At 43.2% G+C, this 24,425-nt stretch overlaps 1 protein-coding gene across 1 annotated transcript in view; it reads left to right on the top strand.

Annotated features, from left to right (window-relative positions):
* PSMD1 (proteasome 26S subunit, non-ATPase 1) overlaps nucleotides 1-24,425 on the top strand; it is a 158,554-nt gene that overhangs the window by 123,638 nt on the left and 10,491 nt on the right. Inside the window, exons 19-23 of the mRNA XM_038742337.1 lie at nucleotides 7,375-7,477; nucleotides 15,843-16,012; nucleotides 17,903-17,995; nucleotides 18,943-19,041; nucleotides 22,428-22,574. Coding sequence (XP_038598265.1) covers nucleotides 7,375-7,477; nucleotides 15,843-16,012; nucleotides 17,903-17,995; nucleotides 18,943-19,041; nucleotides 22,428-22,574 — 612 coding nt within the window. The remainder of the gene's footprint in view (nucleotides 1-7,374; nucleotides 7,478-15,842; nucleotides 16,013-17,902; nucleotides 17,996-18,942; nucleotides 19,042-22,427; nucleotides 22,575-24,425) is intronic.

Raw genomic sequence — 24,425 nt, 5'->3', positions numbered from 1 at the left:
TTACAGGATTAAGTGGCAATGCAGGTCTTCACTAATAATAAACATACAGTTACTAGATTACAAGCTCCTTGAGGGTAGGGATTATGGCTACCAACTCTTTTGTACTCTCTCAAGTATAATATAATGCTCTGCCTACAGTAAGTGTTCAGTGTATATCACGGATTAATAATAAAATTATGATTTAAATGTTAATGCATGTATATTTAAATTCATCCCTACTAAGAGCTTTGATTTGATACTCATCTCCATTTAAAATGTTCAGAATTTTTAATTTAACTGTGAAGCCTTTTTTGATGATCTCCTTTTAAAAAAAAAATGAACTAAGAGATGGGATAGTTACAAGGTGGGACAAAGTCCACGTCCCACATGGAGCTCACAGTCTTAATCCCCATTTTACAAATGCAGTAACAGGGCCAGGGAAGTGAAGTGATGTGCCCAAGGACACATAGCAGACGGGTGGTGGAGGAGCCGGGATTAGAACCCAGATCCTCTGACTACCAAGCCCATGCTCTATCCACCAGGCCACGCTGCTTCCCCTACGTTATTTCTTGCCGCGTGACCCACTGCTGCTTACCAGGCTATGTATCCCTCTTGCTTCCCAGCAGAGTGCCTAGGTAGAATTCTTTGATGATATTTGCTCAAGGTCATGGTGTTCAATACTGAATCTTTTAGAGGGATAAATCATTTCAATGCCAAACCGAGAAGGTGTATATATTGAATGCTACACAGTAGTCCTGTATTTGCCCAGCACACAAAAAATTATTGTGTGTAGAGCACTGTACTAAGCATGGAAGAGTTCAGTACAGCAGAGTTGGTAGACCATGTTGCCTGCCCAAGGGATGCCCAAATGTGTGGCAAAACACAGCCACATTGCAAGATGAGGTGGAGAGAGAGAAGAGAACTGATAAGTAGAAGAGAGCAATGGTCGGGGGCAGGGGCGGGGAAACGACTGTCTCTCTGTCAGGGGGAAAGGTTGAGGAACCACTGGAGGTTTTGGAAGATGGGAGAGACATTTTAGAAAAATGATCTGGGCCCCAGAGTTAAATTTGGATTGGAGAGGGGCAGCACTTGAAGCTCAGAAATCAGGTGGCCGAGCAGCGTAACGTGATGTTTCTATTTATGCATTCAGATCAGCCCAGGATATGAGAAGTGCCCAAACCAGCATGGTGGCCATTTGGGTGGCGAGGGACGGGTGAATCCTGGGGATATGGAGGAAGGACTGTCAGGTTATGATGATAGACTGAATATGGAGATTGAGAGGGAGGGACTGAACTGACTGCTAAAATTTAATAGCACCAGTGTGGAAGCCCCTAAAAGAAGGGAGTTATAACGGGATTGGGGTCGTTGAATTCGGGGTCAGGACAAGAAAGAATTCTATGGAAAAACACAAGCTTTTGCCGCCCATCTAAAGGTGCCTATTTCCTGAGGTTTTTTGAATCCAGGCTAGACAGAAAGCATTAGTTACCATCATGCTACCTCAGGTCTGTTCAGAAAAGCCTCTTCATTCAATACCTGATGCCCTTCCTTGGGGATGGGTGTTCCGTGGGGATGGAAGACCGCCTTTTCTGTCCAAAGGCCAGGCGGTCACCGCTATTGCCCCCATGTCTGAATGGTAGCATTAGAGTCTGTGATTGGATACAATGAAAATAACAGCTGCGGTCTTTTCAGAGCCTTCTATCAGAAGTCAATGCACTCGGACTAAGTGGCCGGATTGCCGGTGTAGTTTAAAAAGGCCACTGTTAACATTTGAATGTTTGTCCTTATTGGTAGCGAGTTACATTGGTTGGATGGCAGAAAAAAGCATGTTGCCCATCACCTACCTGCATTAATTGATCAATAAATGGCATTTATTGAGCGCTTACTTTGTGCAGAGCACTGTACTAAGCACTTAGGAGAGTACAGAATAGCACTGTCCTTGCCCACATAGTACCTGCAGTCTAGAGGAGGAGCTGACATTAAACATGATTCAAATTAGCACATAGTTTCCAACTGGAATTGGAGAATAGGGAAACAGTTTGACCTAGTGGATAAAGCACGGGCCTGGGATCCGGAGGACCTGCCAATCTATCAGTGGTATTTATTGAGCACTTTCAGTGTGCACGACAATATTCTGAGAGTTTGGGTGAGTACAACACAACAGAATTAGCAGAAATGTTTCCTGCCCATAATGAGCTTACAGTCTAAACCTGTGATTGTCACTGTCTAGACTGTGAGCCCATTGTTGGGTAGGGAATGTCTCTGTTGCTGAATTGTACTTTCCACGTGCTTAGTACAGTGCCCTCACACAGTAAGCGCTCAATAAATGCGATTGAATGAATAAACCTGGGTTCTAATCCTGGCTCCCCTGCTTGCCTGCTGTGTGACCTTGGGCAAGTCACTTCACTTTTCTGTGCCTCAGTTTCCTCAACTGCAAGATGGGGATTCAGTACCTGTTCTCCCTCCTACTTAGGCTGTGAGCCCCATATGGGTTAGGGACTGTGTCTGACCTGATTAACCTGTATCCACCCCAGCGCTTAAAACAGTGCTTGATGACTGCATCAGCCTCCTCGCTGACCTCCGGTCCCTCCCCAGTCCAATCCATACTTCTCAATAGCACTTCTCAATAAACGCTAAACAGATACCATAAAAAAAATGTAGAGTCAGAGCTCCTGCTCAGTAACTCTGAAGTTCTGTCCTCAACCCAACTTTAGGGAAAACTAGCATTGTAATGCCCAACCAGTGGCTGGGAGCATGTGTATGTGCAGAGCCATTTCTCCCAACTCCACATTGCACTGTCTCTGGAAAGTGTCAAAGTGTCAGAAGACTATTCCCTAATTCTTCACTTCTTTCAACCAAAACCTCTAGTGAAAAAACACATTTTGGAAGAACAAACTGTGTACATCTGGCTTGGGAAAACTAGTTCAGGCAGTGAATCCAGGCAGCATAAACGTGGAAAGAGTAGTAGTGGAGGTAGTGATGAAAGAGCACAGAATAGAAATCAGGAGAACTGAATTCTAGTACATGGTATTTATTGAGCGCATATTGTGTGCAGAGCACTGCACTAAAAGATTGGAAGAGTCCAATATAGCACAGTTGGTAGACATGTTCCCAGCTCACAACAAGCATAACAGTCCAGAGGGGGAGACTCGGTCATTAATATAAAGTGCAGATATGTATGTGAAGTGCTGTGGAGCTGTGAGAGGGGTGATTAAAGAAGGGAGAAGGGGAAAGGAAAGGAGGGCTTAATAAAGGAAGGCCTCTTGGAGAAGCTGTGCCTAGTAAACAGCACAGGGAGTCAGGAGGTCCTGGGTTCTAATCCCAGCTCCTCCACTTTTCATTCATTCATTCATTCATTCAGCCGTGTTTATTGAGCACTTACTGTGTGCAGAGCATTGTACTGAGTGCTTGGGAAGTACAAATTGGGAATATATATATGAACGAATGAGAGAAAGCCCTTTTTATGCAGGTTTTGACAAATCCAAATGGACATTGTGATAAGGAATGGACCAAATATATATATATATATATATATATATATATATATATATATATTCCCGATATATATGAGCCCAACAACGGGCTCACATAGATGAGCCTGAACAATTTCTCGGGTTACAGTTTGATATTCAGTGGATGACTGTGCCATGATTTGGGCTAATGATTAAGATATTTTGACCCTATTCAGAGAAGGCTGAGAGGTAATGGACTGAATCACTGTTGATGTTTTCATGGAAATGAATTTCATGGCAGGCTCTCCTAATCCTTTAAAACCAAATTACGCCATTACACCTAGGAAAAAGGATCACTCATTGTTTCAGGCTGTTAGTAGTTGAAAAGAGCAGAACAGTCTCAAGTGCTATTACCACCCATTCCATTCCCTCCTACCAAACTTTAGGAGTCGTGTCTTAACATGCCTGCTAACTCTGTCGCATTGTACTCTCCCAAGCGCTTGGTACAGTGCTGTAAGTACCACTGATGGATCGTCGGCTCAGCCAAGTCTCAATAAATGTAGGTAACTGAGAAGGATTAAGTTGAGACCAATGAAACCCATTTTCAACTATGCCCATGCCTGCAGAAAACGACCCGTGGACCCCTGTGTCCACTGCATTTTTAAAACTTAGAAAATAAGTGTTGTATGAAAATGGGAAAAATAAAACTGGTCCTAACCTAATATTTTAAACAACAGAGTCAGTTCCTAAACTTTTTCCGCCAAGGGCATTTTGGGCATCTGCCCAGATTTCCAAGTGACTTCCTTTAGGCCGGGCTGTTGTTTTGCAAGACATGTAATCAGCCTGCCCTTTGCTGGGCTGGGCCCTGCAGTATCAGCTGGTTGATCAGAAATCTTCAAATAATCATGAATCTTGTCTATTTTGTATCTTATAATTCATATAATTCCTTATTGCATCTAGCCACCTGTCGTCTCAAGCTCTGTTTCTCAAGTGGAGTGTTCTTAAGTGTTAAGTGTGAATGTCAAGGAAATAGCCTTTTCATATTAGTTGTGATGGCCTTTATGCCTTAGAGCCTTGGTGGAAGTGAATAACTTCCTGGCTTTAAGAGAATTCCATAATCACCTTTCCAGATTCTAACGACCGGTGCACAGAGCCCCTTTATTTTCAGATTTCAGATGCCAGTGTGAACATTAGCAGTTCTGCTGAATGTCTGCTTGCTTCATCCAAGATCTGTTTCTCTGCAAATCTGATTACTGTATAAATTCCATATTACAGTCCATGTGCTAGCAATTTTTCAGAACTCCTAACAGCTCTCAAATTCTGTAAATAATAGGAGCCCCCAAACCCAGACTTTGGAATTTAGGAATGAGATGACAGTACAGCAAAAAACAGAACCAAACAACCTCCCCCCACAAAAAAAAAGAAGAAAAAAAAGCCCAATTTAAAATGAAAACATAACTTTAATGATATTCTTGACCTTGAGACTCCGGAATGAGATTTTATTGGATGGGCCAGAGGGGAAAACAAAGCCCAAGATGGAAAATTAAAATTGTTTATCAATGTTGCTTTGTGTCAGAGGGAGCTTTTAGTATAAGCAGACATTGTGAGTTAGCGATTGTCATTGCGGAAGACGTTTCTCCCTTTTAAATATTGTTTCATATAATTAAATAGTTGTAAAAATACCTTTAAAATGTATTCAGTTTGGCATTTTGGGAAACCTTTACGTGATACAAACCTGGAGAGACGTCATTTTGAAGATAATTAGAAAGTAAAGTGAAGCTATGCCGTCGTCCGTTGACGGGTCGGCTAAGGTAACGTCAATTTATAAATAATAAACTCATTGGAAATGGAAACTGAGAGGAGTTGATTTTTGTCGTTGAAAAGCTATTAATTGCCTCTGAGGATCCGTAGTTGGCCGAAATTGTGATAAGCCTCTTTATGTAGGTGTTAAGTATAAAATGAAGAAAACTGACTAATTTATGCTCCTAATTCTGCATTCAGAAGTTCTACACAGCTTATGTGCTCTATTGGGAATCGAGTACCATAGAGGCCATTTAGTTGGATGATACTAGTAGAAGTAAGGTCGTTTTACCAGGAAGAAGGGCATATTACTAAAAAAACTTTGATTTACTTCTGGAAAATTGAGGAGCAGAAGTATTACATCCTGTTTTAGTCTTCTGTTGCTTACAGAAAATATTTCCTTAATGATTTTGTTGGGGGTCAGTTATTTTGGTGATTGACTACTCCCTTCTGCTTCCTTAATCACGAGATTGTATAAGTGGCTAATCCTGCCAAGATAGACACTAATCACACAATTATCAAGGAATGGCTGCCAAGTTGTGTGTGTTTCTTTTGTGAATTTATGTTGGGGTGTGTTGAAAATAAAATCGAGTTGGTCAAACTTTTAGTTATTTTAGCTGTGATTACTTTTCCTTGACAATAAAGACAGGGGGCAAATCGATTCCTCTCCAAACTCCTTGAACGTGTTGTCTACATCCACTGTCTCAAATTCCTCTCCTCCAATTCTCTCTTTGACCCCCTCCAATCTGGTTTCCTTCCCCTTCAGTCCTTAGAAGCCGCCCTCTCAAAGGTCACCAATTATCTCCTACTTGCCAAATCCATCCTAATCCTCCTCGACCTTCAGCCTTTGGCAGTGCGGAGCCACCCCGTTCTCCTGGAAACTTTACCCAACCTTGGCTTGACTGACATTGTCCTCTCCTGGTTCTCCTCTTATCTCTCCGGCCATTCATTCTCAGTCTCTTACACGGGCTCCTCCTCTGCCTCCCACCCCGTAACTGTGGGGGTCCCTCAAGTTTCAGTCCTGGGTCCCCTTCTATTCTCCATCTACACCCACTCCTTTGGAGAAATCATTCACTGCCTTGGCTTCCACTACCACCTCTAGTGTGGATGATACCCAAATCTACATCTCCAGCCCAGATCTCTCTCCCTCTCTTCAGCCTCACATTTCCCCCGGCCTTCAAGACATCTCCACGGGGATGTCCTAATGTCACTTCAAACTCAACATGTCCAAAACAGAGACTCCAGCGGGCAGTGAGACACTTGAATTTCCGGAGCTCGTGGCTCTTTCCACTGAGTTTGGGAGTCAGAGGTCATGGGTTCTAATCCCGGCTCTGCCACATGTCTGCTGTGTGACCTTGGGCAAGTCATTTAACTTCTCTGAGCCTGTTACCTCATCCGTAAAATGGGGATGAAGACTGAGCCCCACATGGGACAACCTGATCTCCTTGTATCCTCCCCAGCGCTTAGAATAGTGCTTCACACATAGTAAGTGCTTAACAAATGCCATCATTATTATTATTGCTACATACCGCAGCTAAGGACTCCTCGTCTTCCTCAGCCTCACATGGCAGTAAATGGGAAGCAGTGTAGCCTCGTGGATGGAGCACATGGTTGGGAGTTTTGAAGGTAGATACAAGCAAATCAGTTGGGACACAGTCCCTGCCCCACATGGGGCTCACAGTCTTAATCCCCATTTTACACATGAGGGAACTGAGTCCCAGAGAAGTGAAGCGGCTTGCCCCAGGTCACACAACAGACAAATGGCGGAGCTGGGATGAGAACCCAGGCCCCCGTTCTATCCATTAGGCCACGCTGCTTCTTAACATTGCCACTCCACCCGGAATTCCCGGGGTATGGTACTGGAGCCAACAGGGCTGATCAATCAATCAATCAATCGTATTTATTGAGCACTTACTGTGTGCAGAGCACTGTACTAAGCACTTGGGAAGTACAAGTCGGCAACACATAGAGACAGTCCCTACCCAACAGCGGGCTCCCAGTCTAGAAGGGGGAGACAGAGAACAAAACCAAACATACTGACAAAATAAAATAAATCGAATAGATATGTACAAGTAAGATAAATAAATAAATAGAGTAATAAATATGTACAGGCTGATCAGACTGTAACCCATTTTCTTCCCTATAGGTCAACCAGTTCAGACAGCTGTATTCCAAAGTCATCAACGATAAGCATGATGATGTCATGGCTAAGTTTGGTGCTATCCTGGCCCAGGGCATTCTGGATGCAGGTAAGTGTTGTATTCATTACAATCATCTTTCCATAGGACCTCATATTTTGTCAAACTATTTGGTGTTATGCACTAATTCATTTATGAACTAATTGATTATCACTACCATTTTGTAAAAGAGAAACTGGGTGACTCAATACTAATAGGGACCTGATGCAAAAAATCTGTGGCAGAAGCCGGATCGAATTCCTAATTTCTGAGTATTGTCTTAAAACTGCGTAGGAAACTGCAGCTTATTTTCAGAATTAAATCGTTTTTTAGATTGCAAATTCTGGCACCAAATCACCCCAGAAAGAGAGGAGCCTGATGATATGTGGCTCAGTAGGTAAGAGCATGGGCTTTAGAGTCAGAGGTCAGGGGCTCAAATCCCGGCTCCGCCAATTGTCAGCTGTGTGACTTTGGGCAAGTCACTTAACTTCTCTGTGCCTCAGTTACCTCATCTGGAAAATGATTAAATCTGTGAGCCCCTCGAGGGACAACCTGATCACCTCGTAACCTCCCCCGCGCTTAGAACAGTGCTTTGCACATAGTAAGTGCTTAATAAATGCCATCATTATTATTATTATCCTTTCCTGCATAAACTGCAAGGTAATATTTTACAACTGCCTTCAGGAAAAATATTAGTTTAGGCTGAATGATTGTAGCTTTTCTGGTGCCCCTGCATTTCTGTTGTTAACAGCTGATCGCTGGCTTTGCAAAGAAATGTGATCCAGACTACACAAAAGACTATTTTTCCATTGAACCATTCAGGGCATTTTGCACCTTATTTTTTGTAGGATGTATAGGACTCACAGAAAAATATGCTTCCATTATTTATGATGTAGTTTAGATTGTAAGCTCTTTCAGGGTAGGGCTCAAATTGTAACTCAGTTATATTCTCTCAAGCACACTGTCAAGAGCACATAGGAGAATACAGTTCTACAGAGTTGGTAAGTAATGTTCTCTGCCTAGACGAAGCTGCAGAATGAAGAGCCTCATGGCCTAGGGGAAAGACCACGGGCCGCAGAGTCCGAGAGCCTCGGTTGTGATTCTAGCCCTGCTGGTTGCATGCTATTTGATCTTTGTCAAGTCACTTAACTGCTCTGTGCCTCAGTTTCCTCCTCTGTAAAATGGGGATTCCGGGCCTGTACTCCCACCTATTAAGACTGTGAACCCTACGTGAGATAGGGGCTGAGTTGACTTATATGACTTGTATCCACCCCAGCGTTTAGAACAGTGCTGACACATACTAGGCACTTAGCAAATACAACAACTACAACAGTAATAATAATAACAATAAATTGATTCTTTGCCATCCTTGCAAGCCCCAACACTCTGAAGGTATTCTTTTGTCCAGGAGGTCTTCCCTGATTAATCTCTCATCTCCTCAGCATATATCATCAGGGGATTTATTGAGCGCTTCTTGTGTACAGAAGCGCTTGGGAGAGTACAGTACAGAAAAGTTGGTAGACACATTCCCTGTCCATGAAGAGCAACTGCCGCCTCACAGTGGTTTTTACTGAGCACTTGCTGTGTGCAGAGCACTGTACTACTACTACTACTACTACTACTAATAATAATAATGATGGCATGTATTAAGCGCTTACTATGTGCAAAGCACTGTTCTAAGCGCTGGGGAGGTTACAGGGTGATCAGGTTGTCCCACGGGGGGACTCACAGTCTGAATCCCCATTTTACAGATGAGGTAACTGAGGCACAGAGAAGTTAGGTGACTTGCCCAAAGTCACACAACTGACAATTGGTGGAGCTAACTAAAGCATTTGGGCGAGTACAGTACAACAGAGTTGGTAGACATATTCCCTATCCACAAGGAGCAACTACCACCCTCAGCATTTCCACATCACCCAAGGACTAGAATACTCACAACATCCCCTGTAGCACTCATTTAAACCTCTTTATGCTTTATCACTCCCTCCTACTTGCTGTTTATTTTACCGTGGATCTAACCTGCTCGATTGTAAACTCTTTGGGCAGAGATTGTCTTCTAATTCCATTTAACATTCCCAAGCACCGAGTACAGTGCTCTACACAGTAGGTACTTCCCAAGTGCTTAGTACAGTGCTCTGCACACAGTAAGCACTGTACTAAGTGCTTGGGAAATACAAATTCATTCATTCAATCGTATTTATTGAGTGCTCAATAAATACGATTGAATGAATGAATAAATGACTGCTGGCTGGAAATTGTAAACCTCTCCCAAACTCTTCCAAGTTCTTTCATAGTGCAGAGCGCTGCCTCTGCCATTCCCTCACCAGTCCATCCAGTTTATTCTTTTGCTGTTCTTTATTGACCACCTACCCCTTGCAGAATGAGGTCAGTAAAATTAAGAAAGAGTCCTATGCTCTAGTGGGAGAGACGGACAGATGTAAGTCGTATTCATATTCTGAGAGCAGGAGGAAGAATATAAACCCCAATTGGTGGCAGTGAGAATTGGGAAAACGAAATTCATGGACAAATAAATATGTAGAGTCTGCAAATCTGCAAAATGTGTAGAATATGCAGTGTGCCAAAGTTGCCTGAAAAGATATATTTTCAGATATTCTGAAACCGGATAGGGTGCTTCCTACTCTGACAAAAATTTCAAGTAAAACCTAAATTTAAAATCAGGGCACTATATTTGAAATTGCACATGGGCAATAAATACACTAGAATAAGTGTTGAGTTTCTAAAATATGGAATGCCTTGCACTTTCAAAGATTCTTTTCTCTTTAATATCTTCGGTACGTTAGTCTGTGAGTGCCTGAATTGGGCCACTTTAATGAAAAGCACTTATGAGGACCGTGACCCATGATGATTGATGTGAATCAGCATTATGAGTAAAAGTAGCCATTGCCTTCTGGCCTAGAACTTAGTGAGGGAAAATCTTAACTGAGCAGTATTTAAGAAGAGTGAAGTGTATTAACTCCAGCTGGCCTTAAGTTCAAAGATAAGATTTGCTTTCCAAATTCAAGCAGGCTAATCATTTTGTTTGTTCCCAATTGGAGTGTCCTTTTTAATGGGTGCTGTTTAGGGGCTAATAAACATTCAGATGGGAATGGATGAATTGGAAAAACCTCTTTGATTGATGTTCATTTCTAGGCAGGAGATCAGGGAATTGGTAAAAAAAATAATAACTTCTCTCACATACCTCAGGGTTCACATTTGACCTACTTGAAAATTGGATTTATGAGGAAAGAATTACTTTGGCTTGTAAGAGTAGAAGCCATATTTTGGTTTTAAATCACCACCCCTTAGGTGAAGAATTAAAAAAAAAAGAAAACAAGTAGCACTTTGTCATGTCTGCAAGTACAGATTTCCATCTCTTAATGCCTAAAAGGCATCTGGTAGTGTGAATTGAGTTTTGAGAAATTTGGTCACACATTCTTGTGTGATGCAAAAATAAAATAAGAAGGAAGCCACACAGGAAAATTCCAGAAGGTAATTCATAAAGACAGTGGTAGTTGAGATTTTTGTTCAGGTTCTCCTAGATAGAACTCCTTCCCACTGTGAATCTGCCAAACTACTGCTATCCCCAGCTCAAAAGACTTGAAATCCTACATCCTCCAGGAAGCCCTCCCTAATTACTTCATCTCCGTAAATCAGAGCTCTCCAACTATTATCTCAGCATTACTGTACCACGTTCCAAACCATCTGTGGCACTTCTGTACATATGAGAGACTTAGATATTCTTCTGATGGAGCACTATCTCATCCATTCTCTTTTTCCTCTTAGATTTAAATGATTTTGTTTGTTTACCCTGTTAGATTGTAAGCTCCTTGAGGCTGGGGATGGTGCCTTCGGACTCTGTTGCACTCTCCCAAGTGTGTTGTGCAATGCTGTGCACACAGTAGTTAGTTAATACTCTTTATTAATGCTTCAAAAATAAGTTCAGGACAGCTGTTTGGGAAATACTAAGATTCCCTCAGTTTGAACTCTTCCATTGGTTTTTCTGAGCTAAGATTGAACATGAAATGAAATTACTTTTATAGCATTTTTGTTATGTGTTTTTCTGACCTCTTCTGGGTCATTTTCTCCTTCATCTTTCTGACTAATTTAACACGACAAGTCTTGTTAAATTATCACTGGCTTCAGCTATTGACCCCTGTGCCCTCTCCCTCAACCTGACTTCTCATTTTAGGCAATACAAATATTTTTTCCTCTTAAGATCTGAAGTACGAGTAAGTAGCTTTTGATTGAGGGGCCGGTTCTCTAGAAAAGAAACTTGGTACTTTCAGCTGACGAAGCAAGGCTCTCACTAACTGAGGCATGCTTATACTGGTCATAACTTCACTTCCCTTTACTCTGGCTTCCTCTTCATTCATCTGTTGTATTTAATGAGCGCTTACTGTGTGCAGTGCATTGTTCTAAGCACTTGGGAAAGTACAATACAGCAGTAAAGAGAGACAGTCCCTTCCCACAGCAAGCTCACAGTCTTCCACTCCCATTTATTCAGTTCTGGACACTCTTGGAAACGTCTCATCCTTGACTGTCAGCTTTGTGGCGTTGGGCAAGTCACTTAACTTCTCTGTGCCTCAGTTACCTCATCTGTAAAATGGGGATGAAGACTGTGAGCCCCACGTGGGACAACCTGATTACCTTGAACCCCCTGCCCCACCCCAGTGCTTAGAACAGTGCTTGACACATAGTAAGCGCTTAACAAATACCATCATTCATTCGATCGTATTTATTGAGCGCTTTCTCTGTGCAGAGCACTGTACTAAGTGCTTGGGAAGTACAAGTTGGCAACATATAGAGATGGTTTTGTGGGGGAAAGAGCAGCGGGTGGCAGTTATTCATAGGAATAGGAAAATTCAAGAGTTCTGAGGGGCTGTTCTTGCTTTGATTACATTTGGTTACTCTAAAAATGTTTGCTAAACACCTTCTATGTTATTGAGCTATGTTATTGTTATTCTATGTTATTGTTATATCAGTCAATGATATTCATCGGGTGTTTAGAGAAGTAGAAAGGACCTCTACTCTCAAGGACCCACTGTAAGTGAAATCAAAAAGCCTTGGCAGGGCTCACCCAAATTTGATGAGTTGTCTAAGAGAATCTTTGCTGAAAAAAATCTGTGTACAACTGGGCTAGATTGAACGGCAGGTCACATTGTTATTGTTGTCTTATGCCGTTGAGGCGTGTCCAATCAATAGCGACGCCATAGACACATCTCTCCCCGAATGCCCCACCTCCATCTGCAGTCATTCTGGAAATGGATCCATAGAGTTTTCTTGGTCAAAATATGGAAGTGGTTTACCATTGTCTCCTTCCACACAGTAAACCCGAGTCTCTGCCCTCGACTCTCTCCTGTGCCGCTGCTGCCCAGCAAAGGGGAGTTTTGACTTGTAGCAGATTGCCTGCCACTTGCTAGCCACTGGCCAAGCTAGGATTGGAATGGACAGGCCTCTGCTTAACTCTCCCTCCCTCAGTCGAGACTGGTAGAGGACTGGAAACTCTCCAGGTGCATCCCCGAGAGGTGGCAGGTCACATTCGTTGGTTATTGTCATTTTCATAAAGTTTGTTTTTCCTCCTGTCAAATCTAACGGGAAGGTTTGTGGCGAAGCAGTTGCATCCTTTACTGGTTTTGTCACGTAGACCATTAGCAGACCTGATCTTATTAGCTTTCGGCATTGGCTTCACCGACTGGCCCTTTTTGCCAGGCGGAGGAATGCTCTTCCATTAGGCCCCCCATTATGAGCTGCGCTGGCTTCAGTGGCTGATCATGTTTTAATCCGATTAGACTCCCTGCGTCTGGCCTTGTCAGCGGTAATGGAGTTGCCTGTTGCCCTCTTCAACTCAGTCTGCTAAGCAACTCCAACTGTGCGTCTTGAATTAACCCTTTTTCCACTCAGATTGCTGGGTCCATCTTTACACTCAGCTGTCTGTTTACACACCTGTGTATTACATTGCTTTGTGGCCGACTCTCAATTGTTCACAATAATAATAATAATAATAATAATAATAATAATAATAATAATAATAATAATAATAATAATAATGGCATTTATTAAGTGCTTACTATGTGCAAAGCACTGTTCTAAGCACTGGGGAGGTTACAAGGTGATCAGGTTGTCCCATGAGGTGCTCACAGTCTTCATCCCCATTTTACAGATGAGGTAACTGAGACACAGAGAAGTGAGGTGACTTGCCCAAAGTCACACAGCTGACAATTGACGGAGGCGGGATTTGAACCCATGACCTCTGACTCCAAAGCCCGTGCTCTTTCCACTGAGCCACGCTGCTTCTCATAAGTGCTAAGGGAAGATAAATCAGTGCAATCCCCAAATGGTCCCTAGACCTCTTTCAGCCAATCGTCAACCCCCAAGGCCGTAAGACTTTTAAAATCAGTTTTCCATATCCCTTCAGTTCTAAAAGATTTTGACATCTCTTAATAAGAATGATATTTGTGCTATCTGTTAAGCGTCGACTATGTCCAACCCCATTTCCTTGTATCCACCTCAGTGCTTAGTACAATGCTTGGCACACAGTAATCACGTAACAAAAACCACAATTATTACTATGTGCTGCCAGGTACTGTACTGGATTCTGGGGTAGACACAAGTTAATTGGGTTGGATCCAGTCACTGTCCCCCATGGGGTTCAGTCTTAATCCCCATTTTGCAAATGAGGTAATTGAGACACAGAAAAGTTAAATGACTTGCCCAAGATTCATTCATTCATTCATTCATTCATTTATTCATTCATTCATATTTATTGAGACTTACTGTGTGCAGAGCACTGTACTAAGCGCTTGGGAAGTACAATTTAGCAACAGATAGAGACAATCCCTACCCAACAGTGGGCTCACAGTCTAGAAGGGGGGAGACAGACAACAAAACAAGTAGACAGGCATCAATAGCATCAAAATAACGTTATAGATATATACACATCATTAATAAAATAAATAGAATAATAAGTATGTACATAAATACACAGGTGCTGTGGGGTGGGGAGGGAGTCGGGGCAATGTGGGGGGAGGAATAAAGGAAAAGGGGGGGCTCAGTCTGGGAAGGCCTCCTGGAGGAGGTGAGCTTTCAGTAGAGCTCTGAAGTGGGGAAGTGAGCTAGTTTGGCAGATTTGAAGAGGGAAGGTATTCCAGGCCAGAGGTAGGACATGGGCCAGGGGTCGACGGCGGGACAGGCGAGAACGAGGCCCAATGAAGAGGTTAGCGGCCGCAGAGGAAGGGAGTGTATGGGCTGGGCTGGAGAAGGAGAGGAGAGAGGTGAGGTAGGAGGGGGCGAGATGATGGAGAGCTTTGAATCCAATAGTGAGGAGTTTTTGCTTCATGCGAAGATTCATAGGCAACCACTGGAGATTTTTGAGGAGGGGAGGTGACAAGCCCAGAGCATTTCTGTAGAAAGATAATCTGGGCATCAGAGTGAAGTATAGACTGAAGTGGGAAGAGACAGGAGGTTGGGAGATCAGAAAGGAAGCTGATGCAGTAATCCCGTCGGGATAGGATGAGTGCAAAGTAAGCGCTTCATAAATACGGATTGAATGAATGAACAAATACCATATAAACAAACAATCTCAGCCTATCTTCCACCCGGGGTGGGCTGCCTAGCTTCCCCGTGCTCTGGGACTCCTTGTGTCCTGCTCCATCCCAGCAGGGAAAGAATGCGCACCCCATTACACATTTAAAATGCTCTCACACTCTAGACTGTGGACTGACTTTAGACTGTGAGCTCGCCCTGTAGAGAGGGTTGTCTCTGTGGAGTGAAGGGGACAGAAGCCAGATTGGAGGGGATCTAGGAGAGAATTGGAGGAGAGGAATTGGAGACAGCGGGTGTAGACAACTCTCTCAAGAAGTGTGGAGAGAAATGGTAGGAGGGAGATGGGGCCGTAAATGGAGGGAGCTTTGGGATCAAAGCAGGGGTTTTTTTTAGGATAGGGGAGATGTATGCATGTCTGCAAGCAGTGGGGAACAGGCCATTATAAAGTGAACAGTTGAAGATGGTAGTCAAGGAGTGAAGAAGGGAGGAGACTAGCCTTCAGCAATTGAGGCTAGCCCTGGGCCAGGGGAAGAGCTGGGAATTGCTATAGTCTATGCACCAAAAAAAACCTCTTTCTGTAATACTTGTGGTGTCTGATGCCATGCATATATATGCAGGCATACAAGCCGTATCTTCTGAATCCTGTGTCTAAACAATATCCAGACTGGTCCCTGTTATCAGATGAATATACCCGTAACAGTATTCAAGCCCAAACGCTTAGTGAAAATTTGTTCTGGCAACCGTGGATATACTGCTAAATATTAATTAGGTCTCCCTTTGACCCCCTGCCTAATGCCGTGGTAGTCTCCTGGGCTATTATGCCCTTATGCCTCTCTCCTGCATTACCACCTTGTGATGGTCTTGATGTTTTGATGTTTCTCCCCTCTCTACACAGGTGGGCACAACGTCACAATCTCTTTGCAGTCCAGGACGGGGCATACGCACATGCCTTCTGTTGTGGGGGTCCTAGTCTTCACCCAGTTCTGGTTCTGGTTCCCGCTGTCACACTTCCTCTCCCTGGCTTACACTCCTACGTGTATCATTGGCCTTAACAAGGACCTAAAGGTAGGTGATTCAACTACTGGCGTGTCAGAGACACAGAGAGGGCAGACTAAATGAATTACTGAAGCCTAGTTGATTCGATTTAGTTGTATTTATTGAGTGCTTAATGTGTACAGAGCACTGTACTAAGTGTCGGAGCTGGGATTAAAACCCGAGTCCTTCGACTCCCAAGCCCATGTTCTCCCCATTAGGCCAAGCTGCTTCTCTTCTAGATGTAGTCCATTCCAGCAGGACCTGAAAATATCCTCTTGCCCATATGCCAGTTTATGGTGGGCGAGTGGGAAGGAAATTTCAACGTCAGCGTTTCTTATTCATGAATCTCCTGGGTGGTAGGGAAGGCAAACTTTTGGCACATTGTAATATATAATGATAATATTGGTATTTGTTAAGCACTTACTATGTGCCAAGCACTGTTCTAAGCGCTGGGGGGATACAAGGTAATGAATGTTGTCCCACGTGGGGCCACAGCCTTCATCCCCCTTTTACAGATGAGGGAACTGAGGCACAGATAAATTAAGTGACATGCCCAAAGTCACACAGCTGACAAGTGGCAGAGCAGGGATTAGAACCCATGACCTCTGACTCCCAAGCTTGGGCTCTTTCCATTGAGCGACACTGCTTCCCCTAGGCAGACTGTTTTCACGTGACTGCTCCTGTGAAATAACTGTTCGTTTTCATTTTCCTCTGCTAGTTTGCCTTTTGGGCTTATCCTTATACAAAATTGATATTGATATTTCTCTGCTTTCAAAAGCTGGAAATTCTAGTGGGAAGACTCCTCGTTCTTTTTCTTCATTTAGCTGATTTTTTTGGCCTATTGGTTTGAGATTTAATTGCATAAAATATTGTTGAGGTAAACCTTTAGGCAGATCCTGAAAGTATCAGCCTTCTGAGAGTTCCGAGCAGATACAGCTTCCTGGAAAATCCAGATCCCCTTATTTTCCCAGGAACTGTGGCCAGCAATATCAAACCACCTGCCCACTGAGAAACATTGTGGCCCAGTGGAAAGAGAAATGGTATGGCCTAGTGGATAGAGCAGAGGCCTGAGAGTCAGAAGGACCTGGGTTCTAATCCCAACTCCGCCACTCATCTGCTAGGAGACCTTGGGCAAGTCAGTTAACTCCTCTGGGCCTCAGTTACGTCATCTGTAAAATGGGGATTAAGACTGAGCCCCACGTGGGACGGGGACTGTGTCCAACCTGATGATCTTGTGTCTATCCCGGCGCTTAGTGAGCACTTACAAATACCATTTAAATACCATTTAAATTTAAAAAAAAAATCCTGCATCGAGCGGGGCTATTAAATCCCTATGCATCCTGTCTATGGACTTTCATTTCAGTAGTAAGACTTCTGGTTGTTTAAGAAAATAACTCTGAAGCTTTGAAAGAGTGGAAGGGGGAAGGAACGAAGAGACCAGTCGATCTCTGCCCCCATGATGAACGACGGGCGGCCATTGCCAGCAAAGTATACTGGAAACAGGTTTCAGTGAGACATTTAATTTGTACCAGAGGACTCAAAAGCATTTGGTCCAGCTTGCCAAGCAAGACTAGTTAGTGCCAGAGCGGAAGCAGGTCTTAACGCAGGAATGATCTCTGCCAGAGTTAGCGCTCAACTGGAACGGCATCAGGAAACCATATAAATAACATCAAACCCATTCTAGCAGGAGTTATGTCATAATGAAAGGCATTACAACCTCAGCGGAACATTGGACTTTGGGAAAGGCTTCTGAACTTCCTTTGTGATCGTGTAAATGGGGGAAGGGCGGAAAGGAAGGAATTAGATGGGGCTATTAAATTTGGGGTGTTTGAATCTCTTTGAAATGAAGAGGTGGTGGGTTTACTCCCCTTAGTTTGTAACTTACAGTTTTAACATTTCCCGGTTGTATCTTTCTTTCAGATGCCGAAAGTCCAGTACAAGTCCAACTGTAAGCCGTCTACGTTTGCATATCCCGCCCCTCTGGAGGTACCAAAAGAGAAAGAAAAGGAAAAGGTGAGTAAGGCTGTTTTTAAAAGTCCACTACACTCTCAGGCAGACCCGTGCTTGGGAGCCAAACCAGGACCCGGACTAGCCAGCTGCCTGAGCCCCAGTAGGTTTATTCATGAACCAGGTACAAGAGCACCTTATAGAGATAAGAAAAGGGTCTCAGGGAAGGCAAATAAGAGGTAGTTGTCAAACGTTGCAGGTAAATCCCTGTCTGACACGAGAAGGACCACAGCTTGCTGCTTTGATCTCTTTTCTTTTACGGGAGCGGCACTGCTAAACCAGTCTAGAAATCTCCAAGTTGTCCTGTGAGTGACTAATGTCAGAAAACGACTAGTTGTTCCTTCCACGCAGTCCTGATCTGAATAGGGTTGGGTCCCTGTGACCCCCAGCCAGTGAGTGATTGGCAGTTAAATAGCTTGTTTAGAAAACTTTGATCTGTAGAAGTTGGCAAGACATAACACTCTAATGCTCATCTCCCGACTCTGTAGACACCAGCTCAAACAAGAACAAGGGAGAGAATAAACAAGCAGAGTTCTCTGGCATAGTTCCTCCGGTTTTAGATGAAAGTTAGCACTGCGGAGCACACTTCTCATGTATTCTCTCAGAGTTAGTTGTTTAGGCTCAGCAAGCTACTGATATATCATACTGGTTCTTTTAGTTCGGTTCCAGCCAAACCGCGCTCTCAAAGATGGATGAGTCTCCCAGAGGTTTTTGCCAATATTAAACAAATGTCATCTTTAGTAGACTCCACCCCAAATTGCAGAACGTAGCAGACAGTGGCGGGGGCACAAACATCTAGTATTAAGCCCACTGAACCCCTGGGAGTTAGGGACTGCCACGCTGGTCACAGTAGCTAATTTGTAAAAGTGTGCTGTAGAGATGAACGAGGCCCGAGGCTCTGCCTGCAGTGTGATGAAGTCTTTCTGAATGCTTTTTCTGGTCACCATCTTCAGGTTTCCACTGCTGTGCTCTCCATCACTGCCAAGGCCAAGAAAAAAGAAAAAGAGAAAGAGAAGGAGAAGGAGAAGAAGGAAGAAGAAAAAATGGAAGTGGTAAGTACGACCCGAAGGCCTTTGGTGTGCCAGAACTGACCCCATTATAAGGAAGCTGACTCCTTCCTGGAAAATGGTCACTGTAATTACTTTTTAATGGTATTTGTTAGGTGCTCACTCTGTGCCAGGAGTACAACCTAATCCGGTTGAGCACAGTCCGTGTCCCATATGGGCCATACGGTTTTAATGCCCATTTTACAGATGAGCTGAGGCACAGAGAAGTTAAGTGACTTGTCCAAGGTCACACAGCCAGACAGTTGTGCCTCACTTTCCCCATACATTCATCCTAGTATGAAGCTTGCCTTACAGTTACTTTCTTAGGAGATTGTAAGGACAATCCTGATTATTGGCCACGTAGCTATGGCACCCAATTGTATTCTTCAACATCTCTGGTGAAATCTGAGCCTAATCACTCTTAAAAGTGATATATATGAGATTGGAAGGACAATCCTGATTATTGGCCACATAGCTATGGCACCCAATTGTATTCTTCAACATCACTGGTGAAATCTGAGCCTAATCACTCTTAAAAGTGATATATATGACCAGAATTTATGCATACAGTATATTAACATACTCTACTTATTCATTTATTTTTCCATATTGTTTTGCTTCCAGTTGTATATACCTTTCCTCCTGAACCAATGATTTATTTAAGAAAATTACGCCTACCAGTCTTTAGATTGTAAAGTCTTTATGGGCAAGATCTCCTATTGCCTTTTCAATCCGTGTTATTTATTGTGTGCTTACTGTGTGTACTAGGCACTGGGGAGAATACAGTACAGTAGAGTTGGTAGATATGAACCCTGCCCAAAAGGAGCTTATAGTCTAGAGGGAGAGATAGATGTTAAATAAAATAAATTACAGTTCGGGAGAAGCGGTGTGGCCTGGTGGAGAGAGTACATGCCTGGGACTTAGAGGACCTGGGTTCTAATTCCGGCTCCACTACTTGTCTGCTGTGTGACCTCGGTCAAGTCACTTAACTTCTGTGGACCTCAGGTGCCTCAGCTGTAAAATGGGGATTAAGAGTGTGAGCTTTATTTGGTACAGGGATTGTGTTCAACAATCATTCATTCATTCAATCGTATTTATTGAGCACTTACTGTGTGCAGAGCACTGTACTAAGCGCATGGGAAGTACAAGTCGGCAACATATAGAGGAGCAGCGTGGCTCAGTGGGAAGAGTATGGGCTTTGGAGTCAGAGGTCATGGGTTCAAATCCCGGCTCCGCCAGTTGTCAGCTGCGTGACTTTGGGCAAGTCACTTCACTTCTCTATGCCTCAGTTCCCTCATCTGTTAAATGGGGATTAAGACTGTGAGCCCCCTGTGGGACAACCTGATGACCTTGTAACCTCCCCAGTGCTTAGAACAGTGCTTTGTACATAGTGCTTAATAAATGTCATTATTATTATTATAATTATTATTATATAGAGACGGCCTCTACCCAACAACGTCTAGAAGGGTAGTCTAGAACAACGTCTTCACAGTCTAGAAGGGGGACACAGACAACAAAACATATAGACAGGTGTCAAAACCATCAGAATAAATAGAATTATGGCTACATGCACGTCATTAACAAAATAGAGGAGTAAATATCTACAAGTAAAATGAATAGAGTAATAAATCTATACAAATAATCAGGACTTTTATCCAGATCAGAGCTCAGTACAATGCCTGGCGCATAGTAAGTGCTTACAAGTACCACAAAAAAAATACCATAGGGGATGTGGCAGTTTGTAAGGGCACATATGTAAGTGTTTTGGGGCTGGGATTGAGGTGAAGGTAAGTGCTTAAGGGGTACAGATCCAAGTGCATAGATGACCGAGAGGATGGCGAATAGGTGGGGAAATGGGTTACTCGGGAAGCCCTATTGGAGATACAATTTTAGTAGGGCTTTGAAGATGGGGAGAGGGGTGGTCTCTCAGACATGAAGTGGGAAGGCCATTCAGGTCAGAGGGAGGATGCGGGCAAGGGATTGGGGGCAAGACAGGTCACATCACGAAACAGCGAGAAGTTTGGTGTTAGAAGAATGAAGTGTGTGGACTAGGTTGTAATAGGAGATTAGCAAGGTATGGTAGGAGAGGGTAAGATCATCGAGTGCTTTAAAGCCAATGGTGAGGAGTTTCTGTTTAATGTGGAAATGGGGGAGTCGACCATTGGAGGTTTTGAGGAGAAAGGAGACATGAAATGAACATTTTTTGTGTGTGAAAATTATCCGAGCAGCAGAGCGAAGCATGGACTGGAGTGGAGAGAGACAAGAGGCAGGGAAATCAGCGAGATTAGTAATATGGTTAGCAAAGTGACATTCAGTAAGTAGCGCCTTTAGTTCTTGAAGTTTTAGGACTGAGCTGCTCCGGTCGCTCATGGCTGGAGACACCATCATCATTATCACCATCACATCAAATAATCTTAACCCCTTTAACCTCCTAAGTGGCTTTGTTTCCAACACCCCAATCAATCAACTCCTCTTAGGTGCCATGCACTGCACTAAACTCTTGGGAAGAGCACAATTGAGTTAGAAGACAAATCTCTTTCCTCAAAGAGCTCACATACTTGGGGGCGGAGCGGGGACAGACTCCAAATTACAGATAGGAAGAAGAGCCTGGAAAGATGGTTTTGTGGTATTTCCAAGTGCCATTTCTGTCCCAACCCCACAGAACTTATGTTCATATCGATAAATTATATATTATAAATTATATTAATTTCCCTCTAGACTGTAAGCTCATTGTGGGCAGGGAATGTGTTTGCCAACTCTGTTGTATTGTACTCTCCCAAGCACTTAGTTCGTGGGTCTGCACATAGTAAGTGCTCAGTAAATAGCATTGATTGATCTATTTTAATTAGATATTTTTAAGTATATGTGCAGCTAAATTATCATCCCCTTCATATGGTATACCTCTGTAGAGCAGAGATTAAATCTGATCTATGCTCTAGACTGAAAACTCTCTAGCGCACAAACTCATTGTGGGCAGAGAACGGACCTACCAACTCTGTTGCATTGTACTCTCTCAAAAACTTAGTACAGTTCTCTCTACATAGTAAGCGCTTAATACGTACAATTGAATAAATGAATATGGGGGGATAGGATAAATGTGTGGATCAGCATCGTGCAGTTTGGAGGGAGAGGGAAGAGCAGACATTAGCAGTCTCTGATTAGCAGTCCACGTGGACTGAGTTTGTCTTCTTTACATCCAAAAAGTTCTTTCAGTTGATCAATTATTGGTTTTGTGTTACCCTTCCTATGGTGATTTCAAGCAGCGCAGAATGAATTCTGCCCACTAATTCACTCTGTCTTGAATAGTTAGTTATGGTATGTATTAAGTGCTGATTATGTCGCACGTATTGGGAACCAACGGTGTTATCTGTTCGGTTTTTGGTGCTTTTTAGGATGAAGCGGATAAAAAAGATGAAAAAGAGAAGAAAAAGGAACCTGAGCCCAACTTCCAACTGCTGGACAATCCAGCCCGTGTTATGCCTGCCCAGCTCAAAGTCCTTTCCATGCCAGAGACCTGCAGATACCAGCCTTTCAAGCCAGTAAGTTGCTTGTAGCCCTTTCTTCTACTTGGGTAAGGGAACTTAGGTCTGGTGGACCATTTACTATAAGCTAGCGTTCTGCAGTCATGGTATGAGTGTACATATGTGCATACATTTAGAGAAGCGGTGTGGCTTAGGGGAAAGAGCACAGGCCTGGGACTCAGAAGACCCGGGTTCTCATCATTATTATTATTATTATTATCTCGGCTCCTCTGCGTGCCTGCAGTGTGACCTGGGGCAAGTCACTTCACTTCTCAGTACCTCCGTTACCTCATCTGTAAAATGAGAATTCAGTACCCGTCCTCCCTACCTGGATTGTGATCCCTGTGTGGGACAGGGACTGTGTCCAACCTGATTTATCCTGTACCTTCCTCAGGGCTTAGAACAGTGCTTGACACCTAGTAAGCACTTAGTAAATATCACCACTATTATTGTACACGTGGAAGAGGCAGACCAGCAGCTAGATGGAGAGAGACCACAACAGCGATAACGGAACTGTTAGAAAGGTTACGGATTATGGCAAAAGGCAGGATGTTCCGGAGAAAATCTACCCATAGAGTTGCTATGATTTGGAAATGACGGCACTTGATAATCATAATAAAACAATACATCGTTTATATTCGTGTCTGTCCACCAACTTTGTTGTATTGGACTCTTCCAAGTGCTTACTTAGTACCGTGCTTAGCACACAGTATGTGCTCAATTAGTACCATTGATTTATTGGAAGAGGAGCATCTCTGGCAATCCAGGGGCCTTTTTTATAAGTGGATCAAGGGAGAATGGTTTTGCTTTGGCCACATTTCTGCTGGGGTTCTTCTGTCCCCCTGTCTAATGCTGCCAACTATCCACGTCAAATAAAACAGTTTAGTGGCTTGGCTCTGATAATGGATTTCTGCTGCTGAACATCAGTGAGAAACCCTGAAGGCTAATGGTTGAACACTGTATTTTGATCTTTTGGAATATTTAGGGGGTTTCTTGTGGCAAGCATCTCTTTTAAAGCCAGCTACAGAGTTTTGTCCCAATGGAAATAGGCTTTTTGACCGTTGTTCCATGTGTATGCATATGAACACTGGGCAGGATTAAAAGAGGTCCCTATTCTGTGGCATGTTTTAGTTTGCCTTTGGTGGCAGCTGCTTTCTCTGTAAACCGTTAAATTCTTACAGACTGTTTTGGTCATTATCTATAAAAAGTTCTCTGTTCAGTGGCTGAATAAATTTATGGGTAGAATTGATTGGGTTACCTTATACGTGCCCCAGCACATAATATAGTCTGTGGCACACAGTAAGCACTTAACAAATACTATTATTATCATTATTAGTGTTATTGTTAGTCTGAATTAAAAGGAAAGGGATTGGTGGAATAATTGTCACAACTAAAATAAAAGAGCTGGGAACTCTAACCTAGGTTCTGCCGTCAATTCATTTAGTGACCTTGGAAATTCTCTTTTCCTCAAAGGTAAGTGGATGACTAATTATTAAATGATTGCATTATGAAGTAGTAAATAACATGTCTGTCCTCCCCGCAAGGCAGGGGTAGAGTATATAATTGACATCGTGAGGTTATTAGTATTACTATTATAATTGTTGATTACTGTTTAACAATAATAATTGTTAATAGGTTGTTGAACTATCTAGGTTCTAAGCTCGTGGGCAGGGAACGTGTCTCTTTATTGTTATATTGTACTTTCCCATGAGTACAGTGCTTTTACACACGCTAGGCCCTCAAAAAATGTGATTGAATGAATGAATAAATGAGTGTATCAGTGAATCAATTCAAGTACAGTGAGAGCACGGGCTTGTGAGTCAGAGGTCATGGGTTCAAATCCCAACTCTGCCAATTGTCAGCTGTGTG

Source organism: Tachyglossus aculeatus, chromosome 1 (assembly GCF_015852505.1).
Source record: "Tachyglossus aculeatus isolate mTacAcu1 chromosome 1, mTacAcu1.pri, whole genome shotgun sequence".
Taxonomy (NCBI): Eukaryota; Metazoa; Chordata; class Mammalia; order Monotremata; family Tachyglossidae; genus Tachyglossus; species Tachyglossus aculeatus.
The sequence above is the reverse complement of the archived record's forward strand: the minus strand, read 5'-3'. Positions and strand labels throughout refer to the sequence as shown.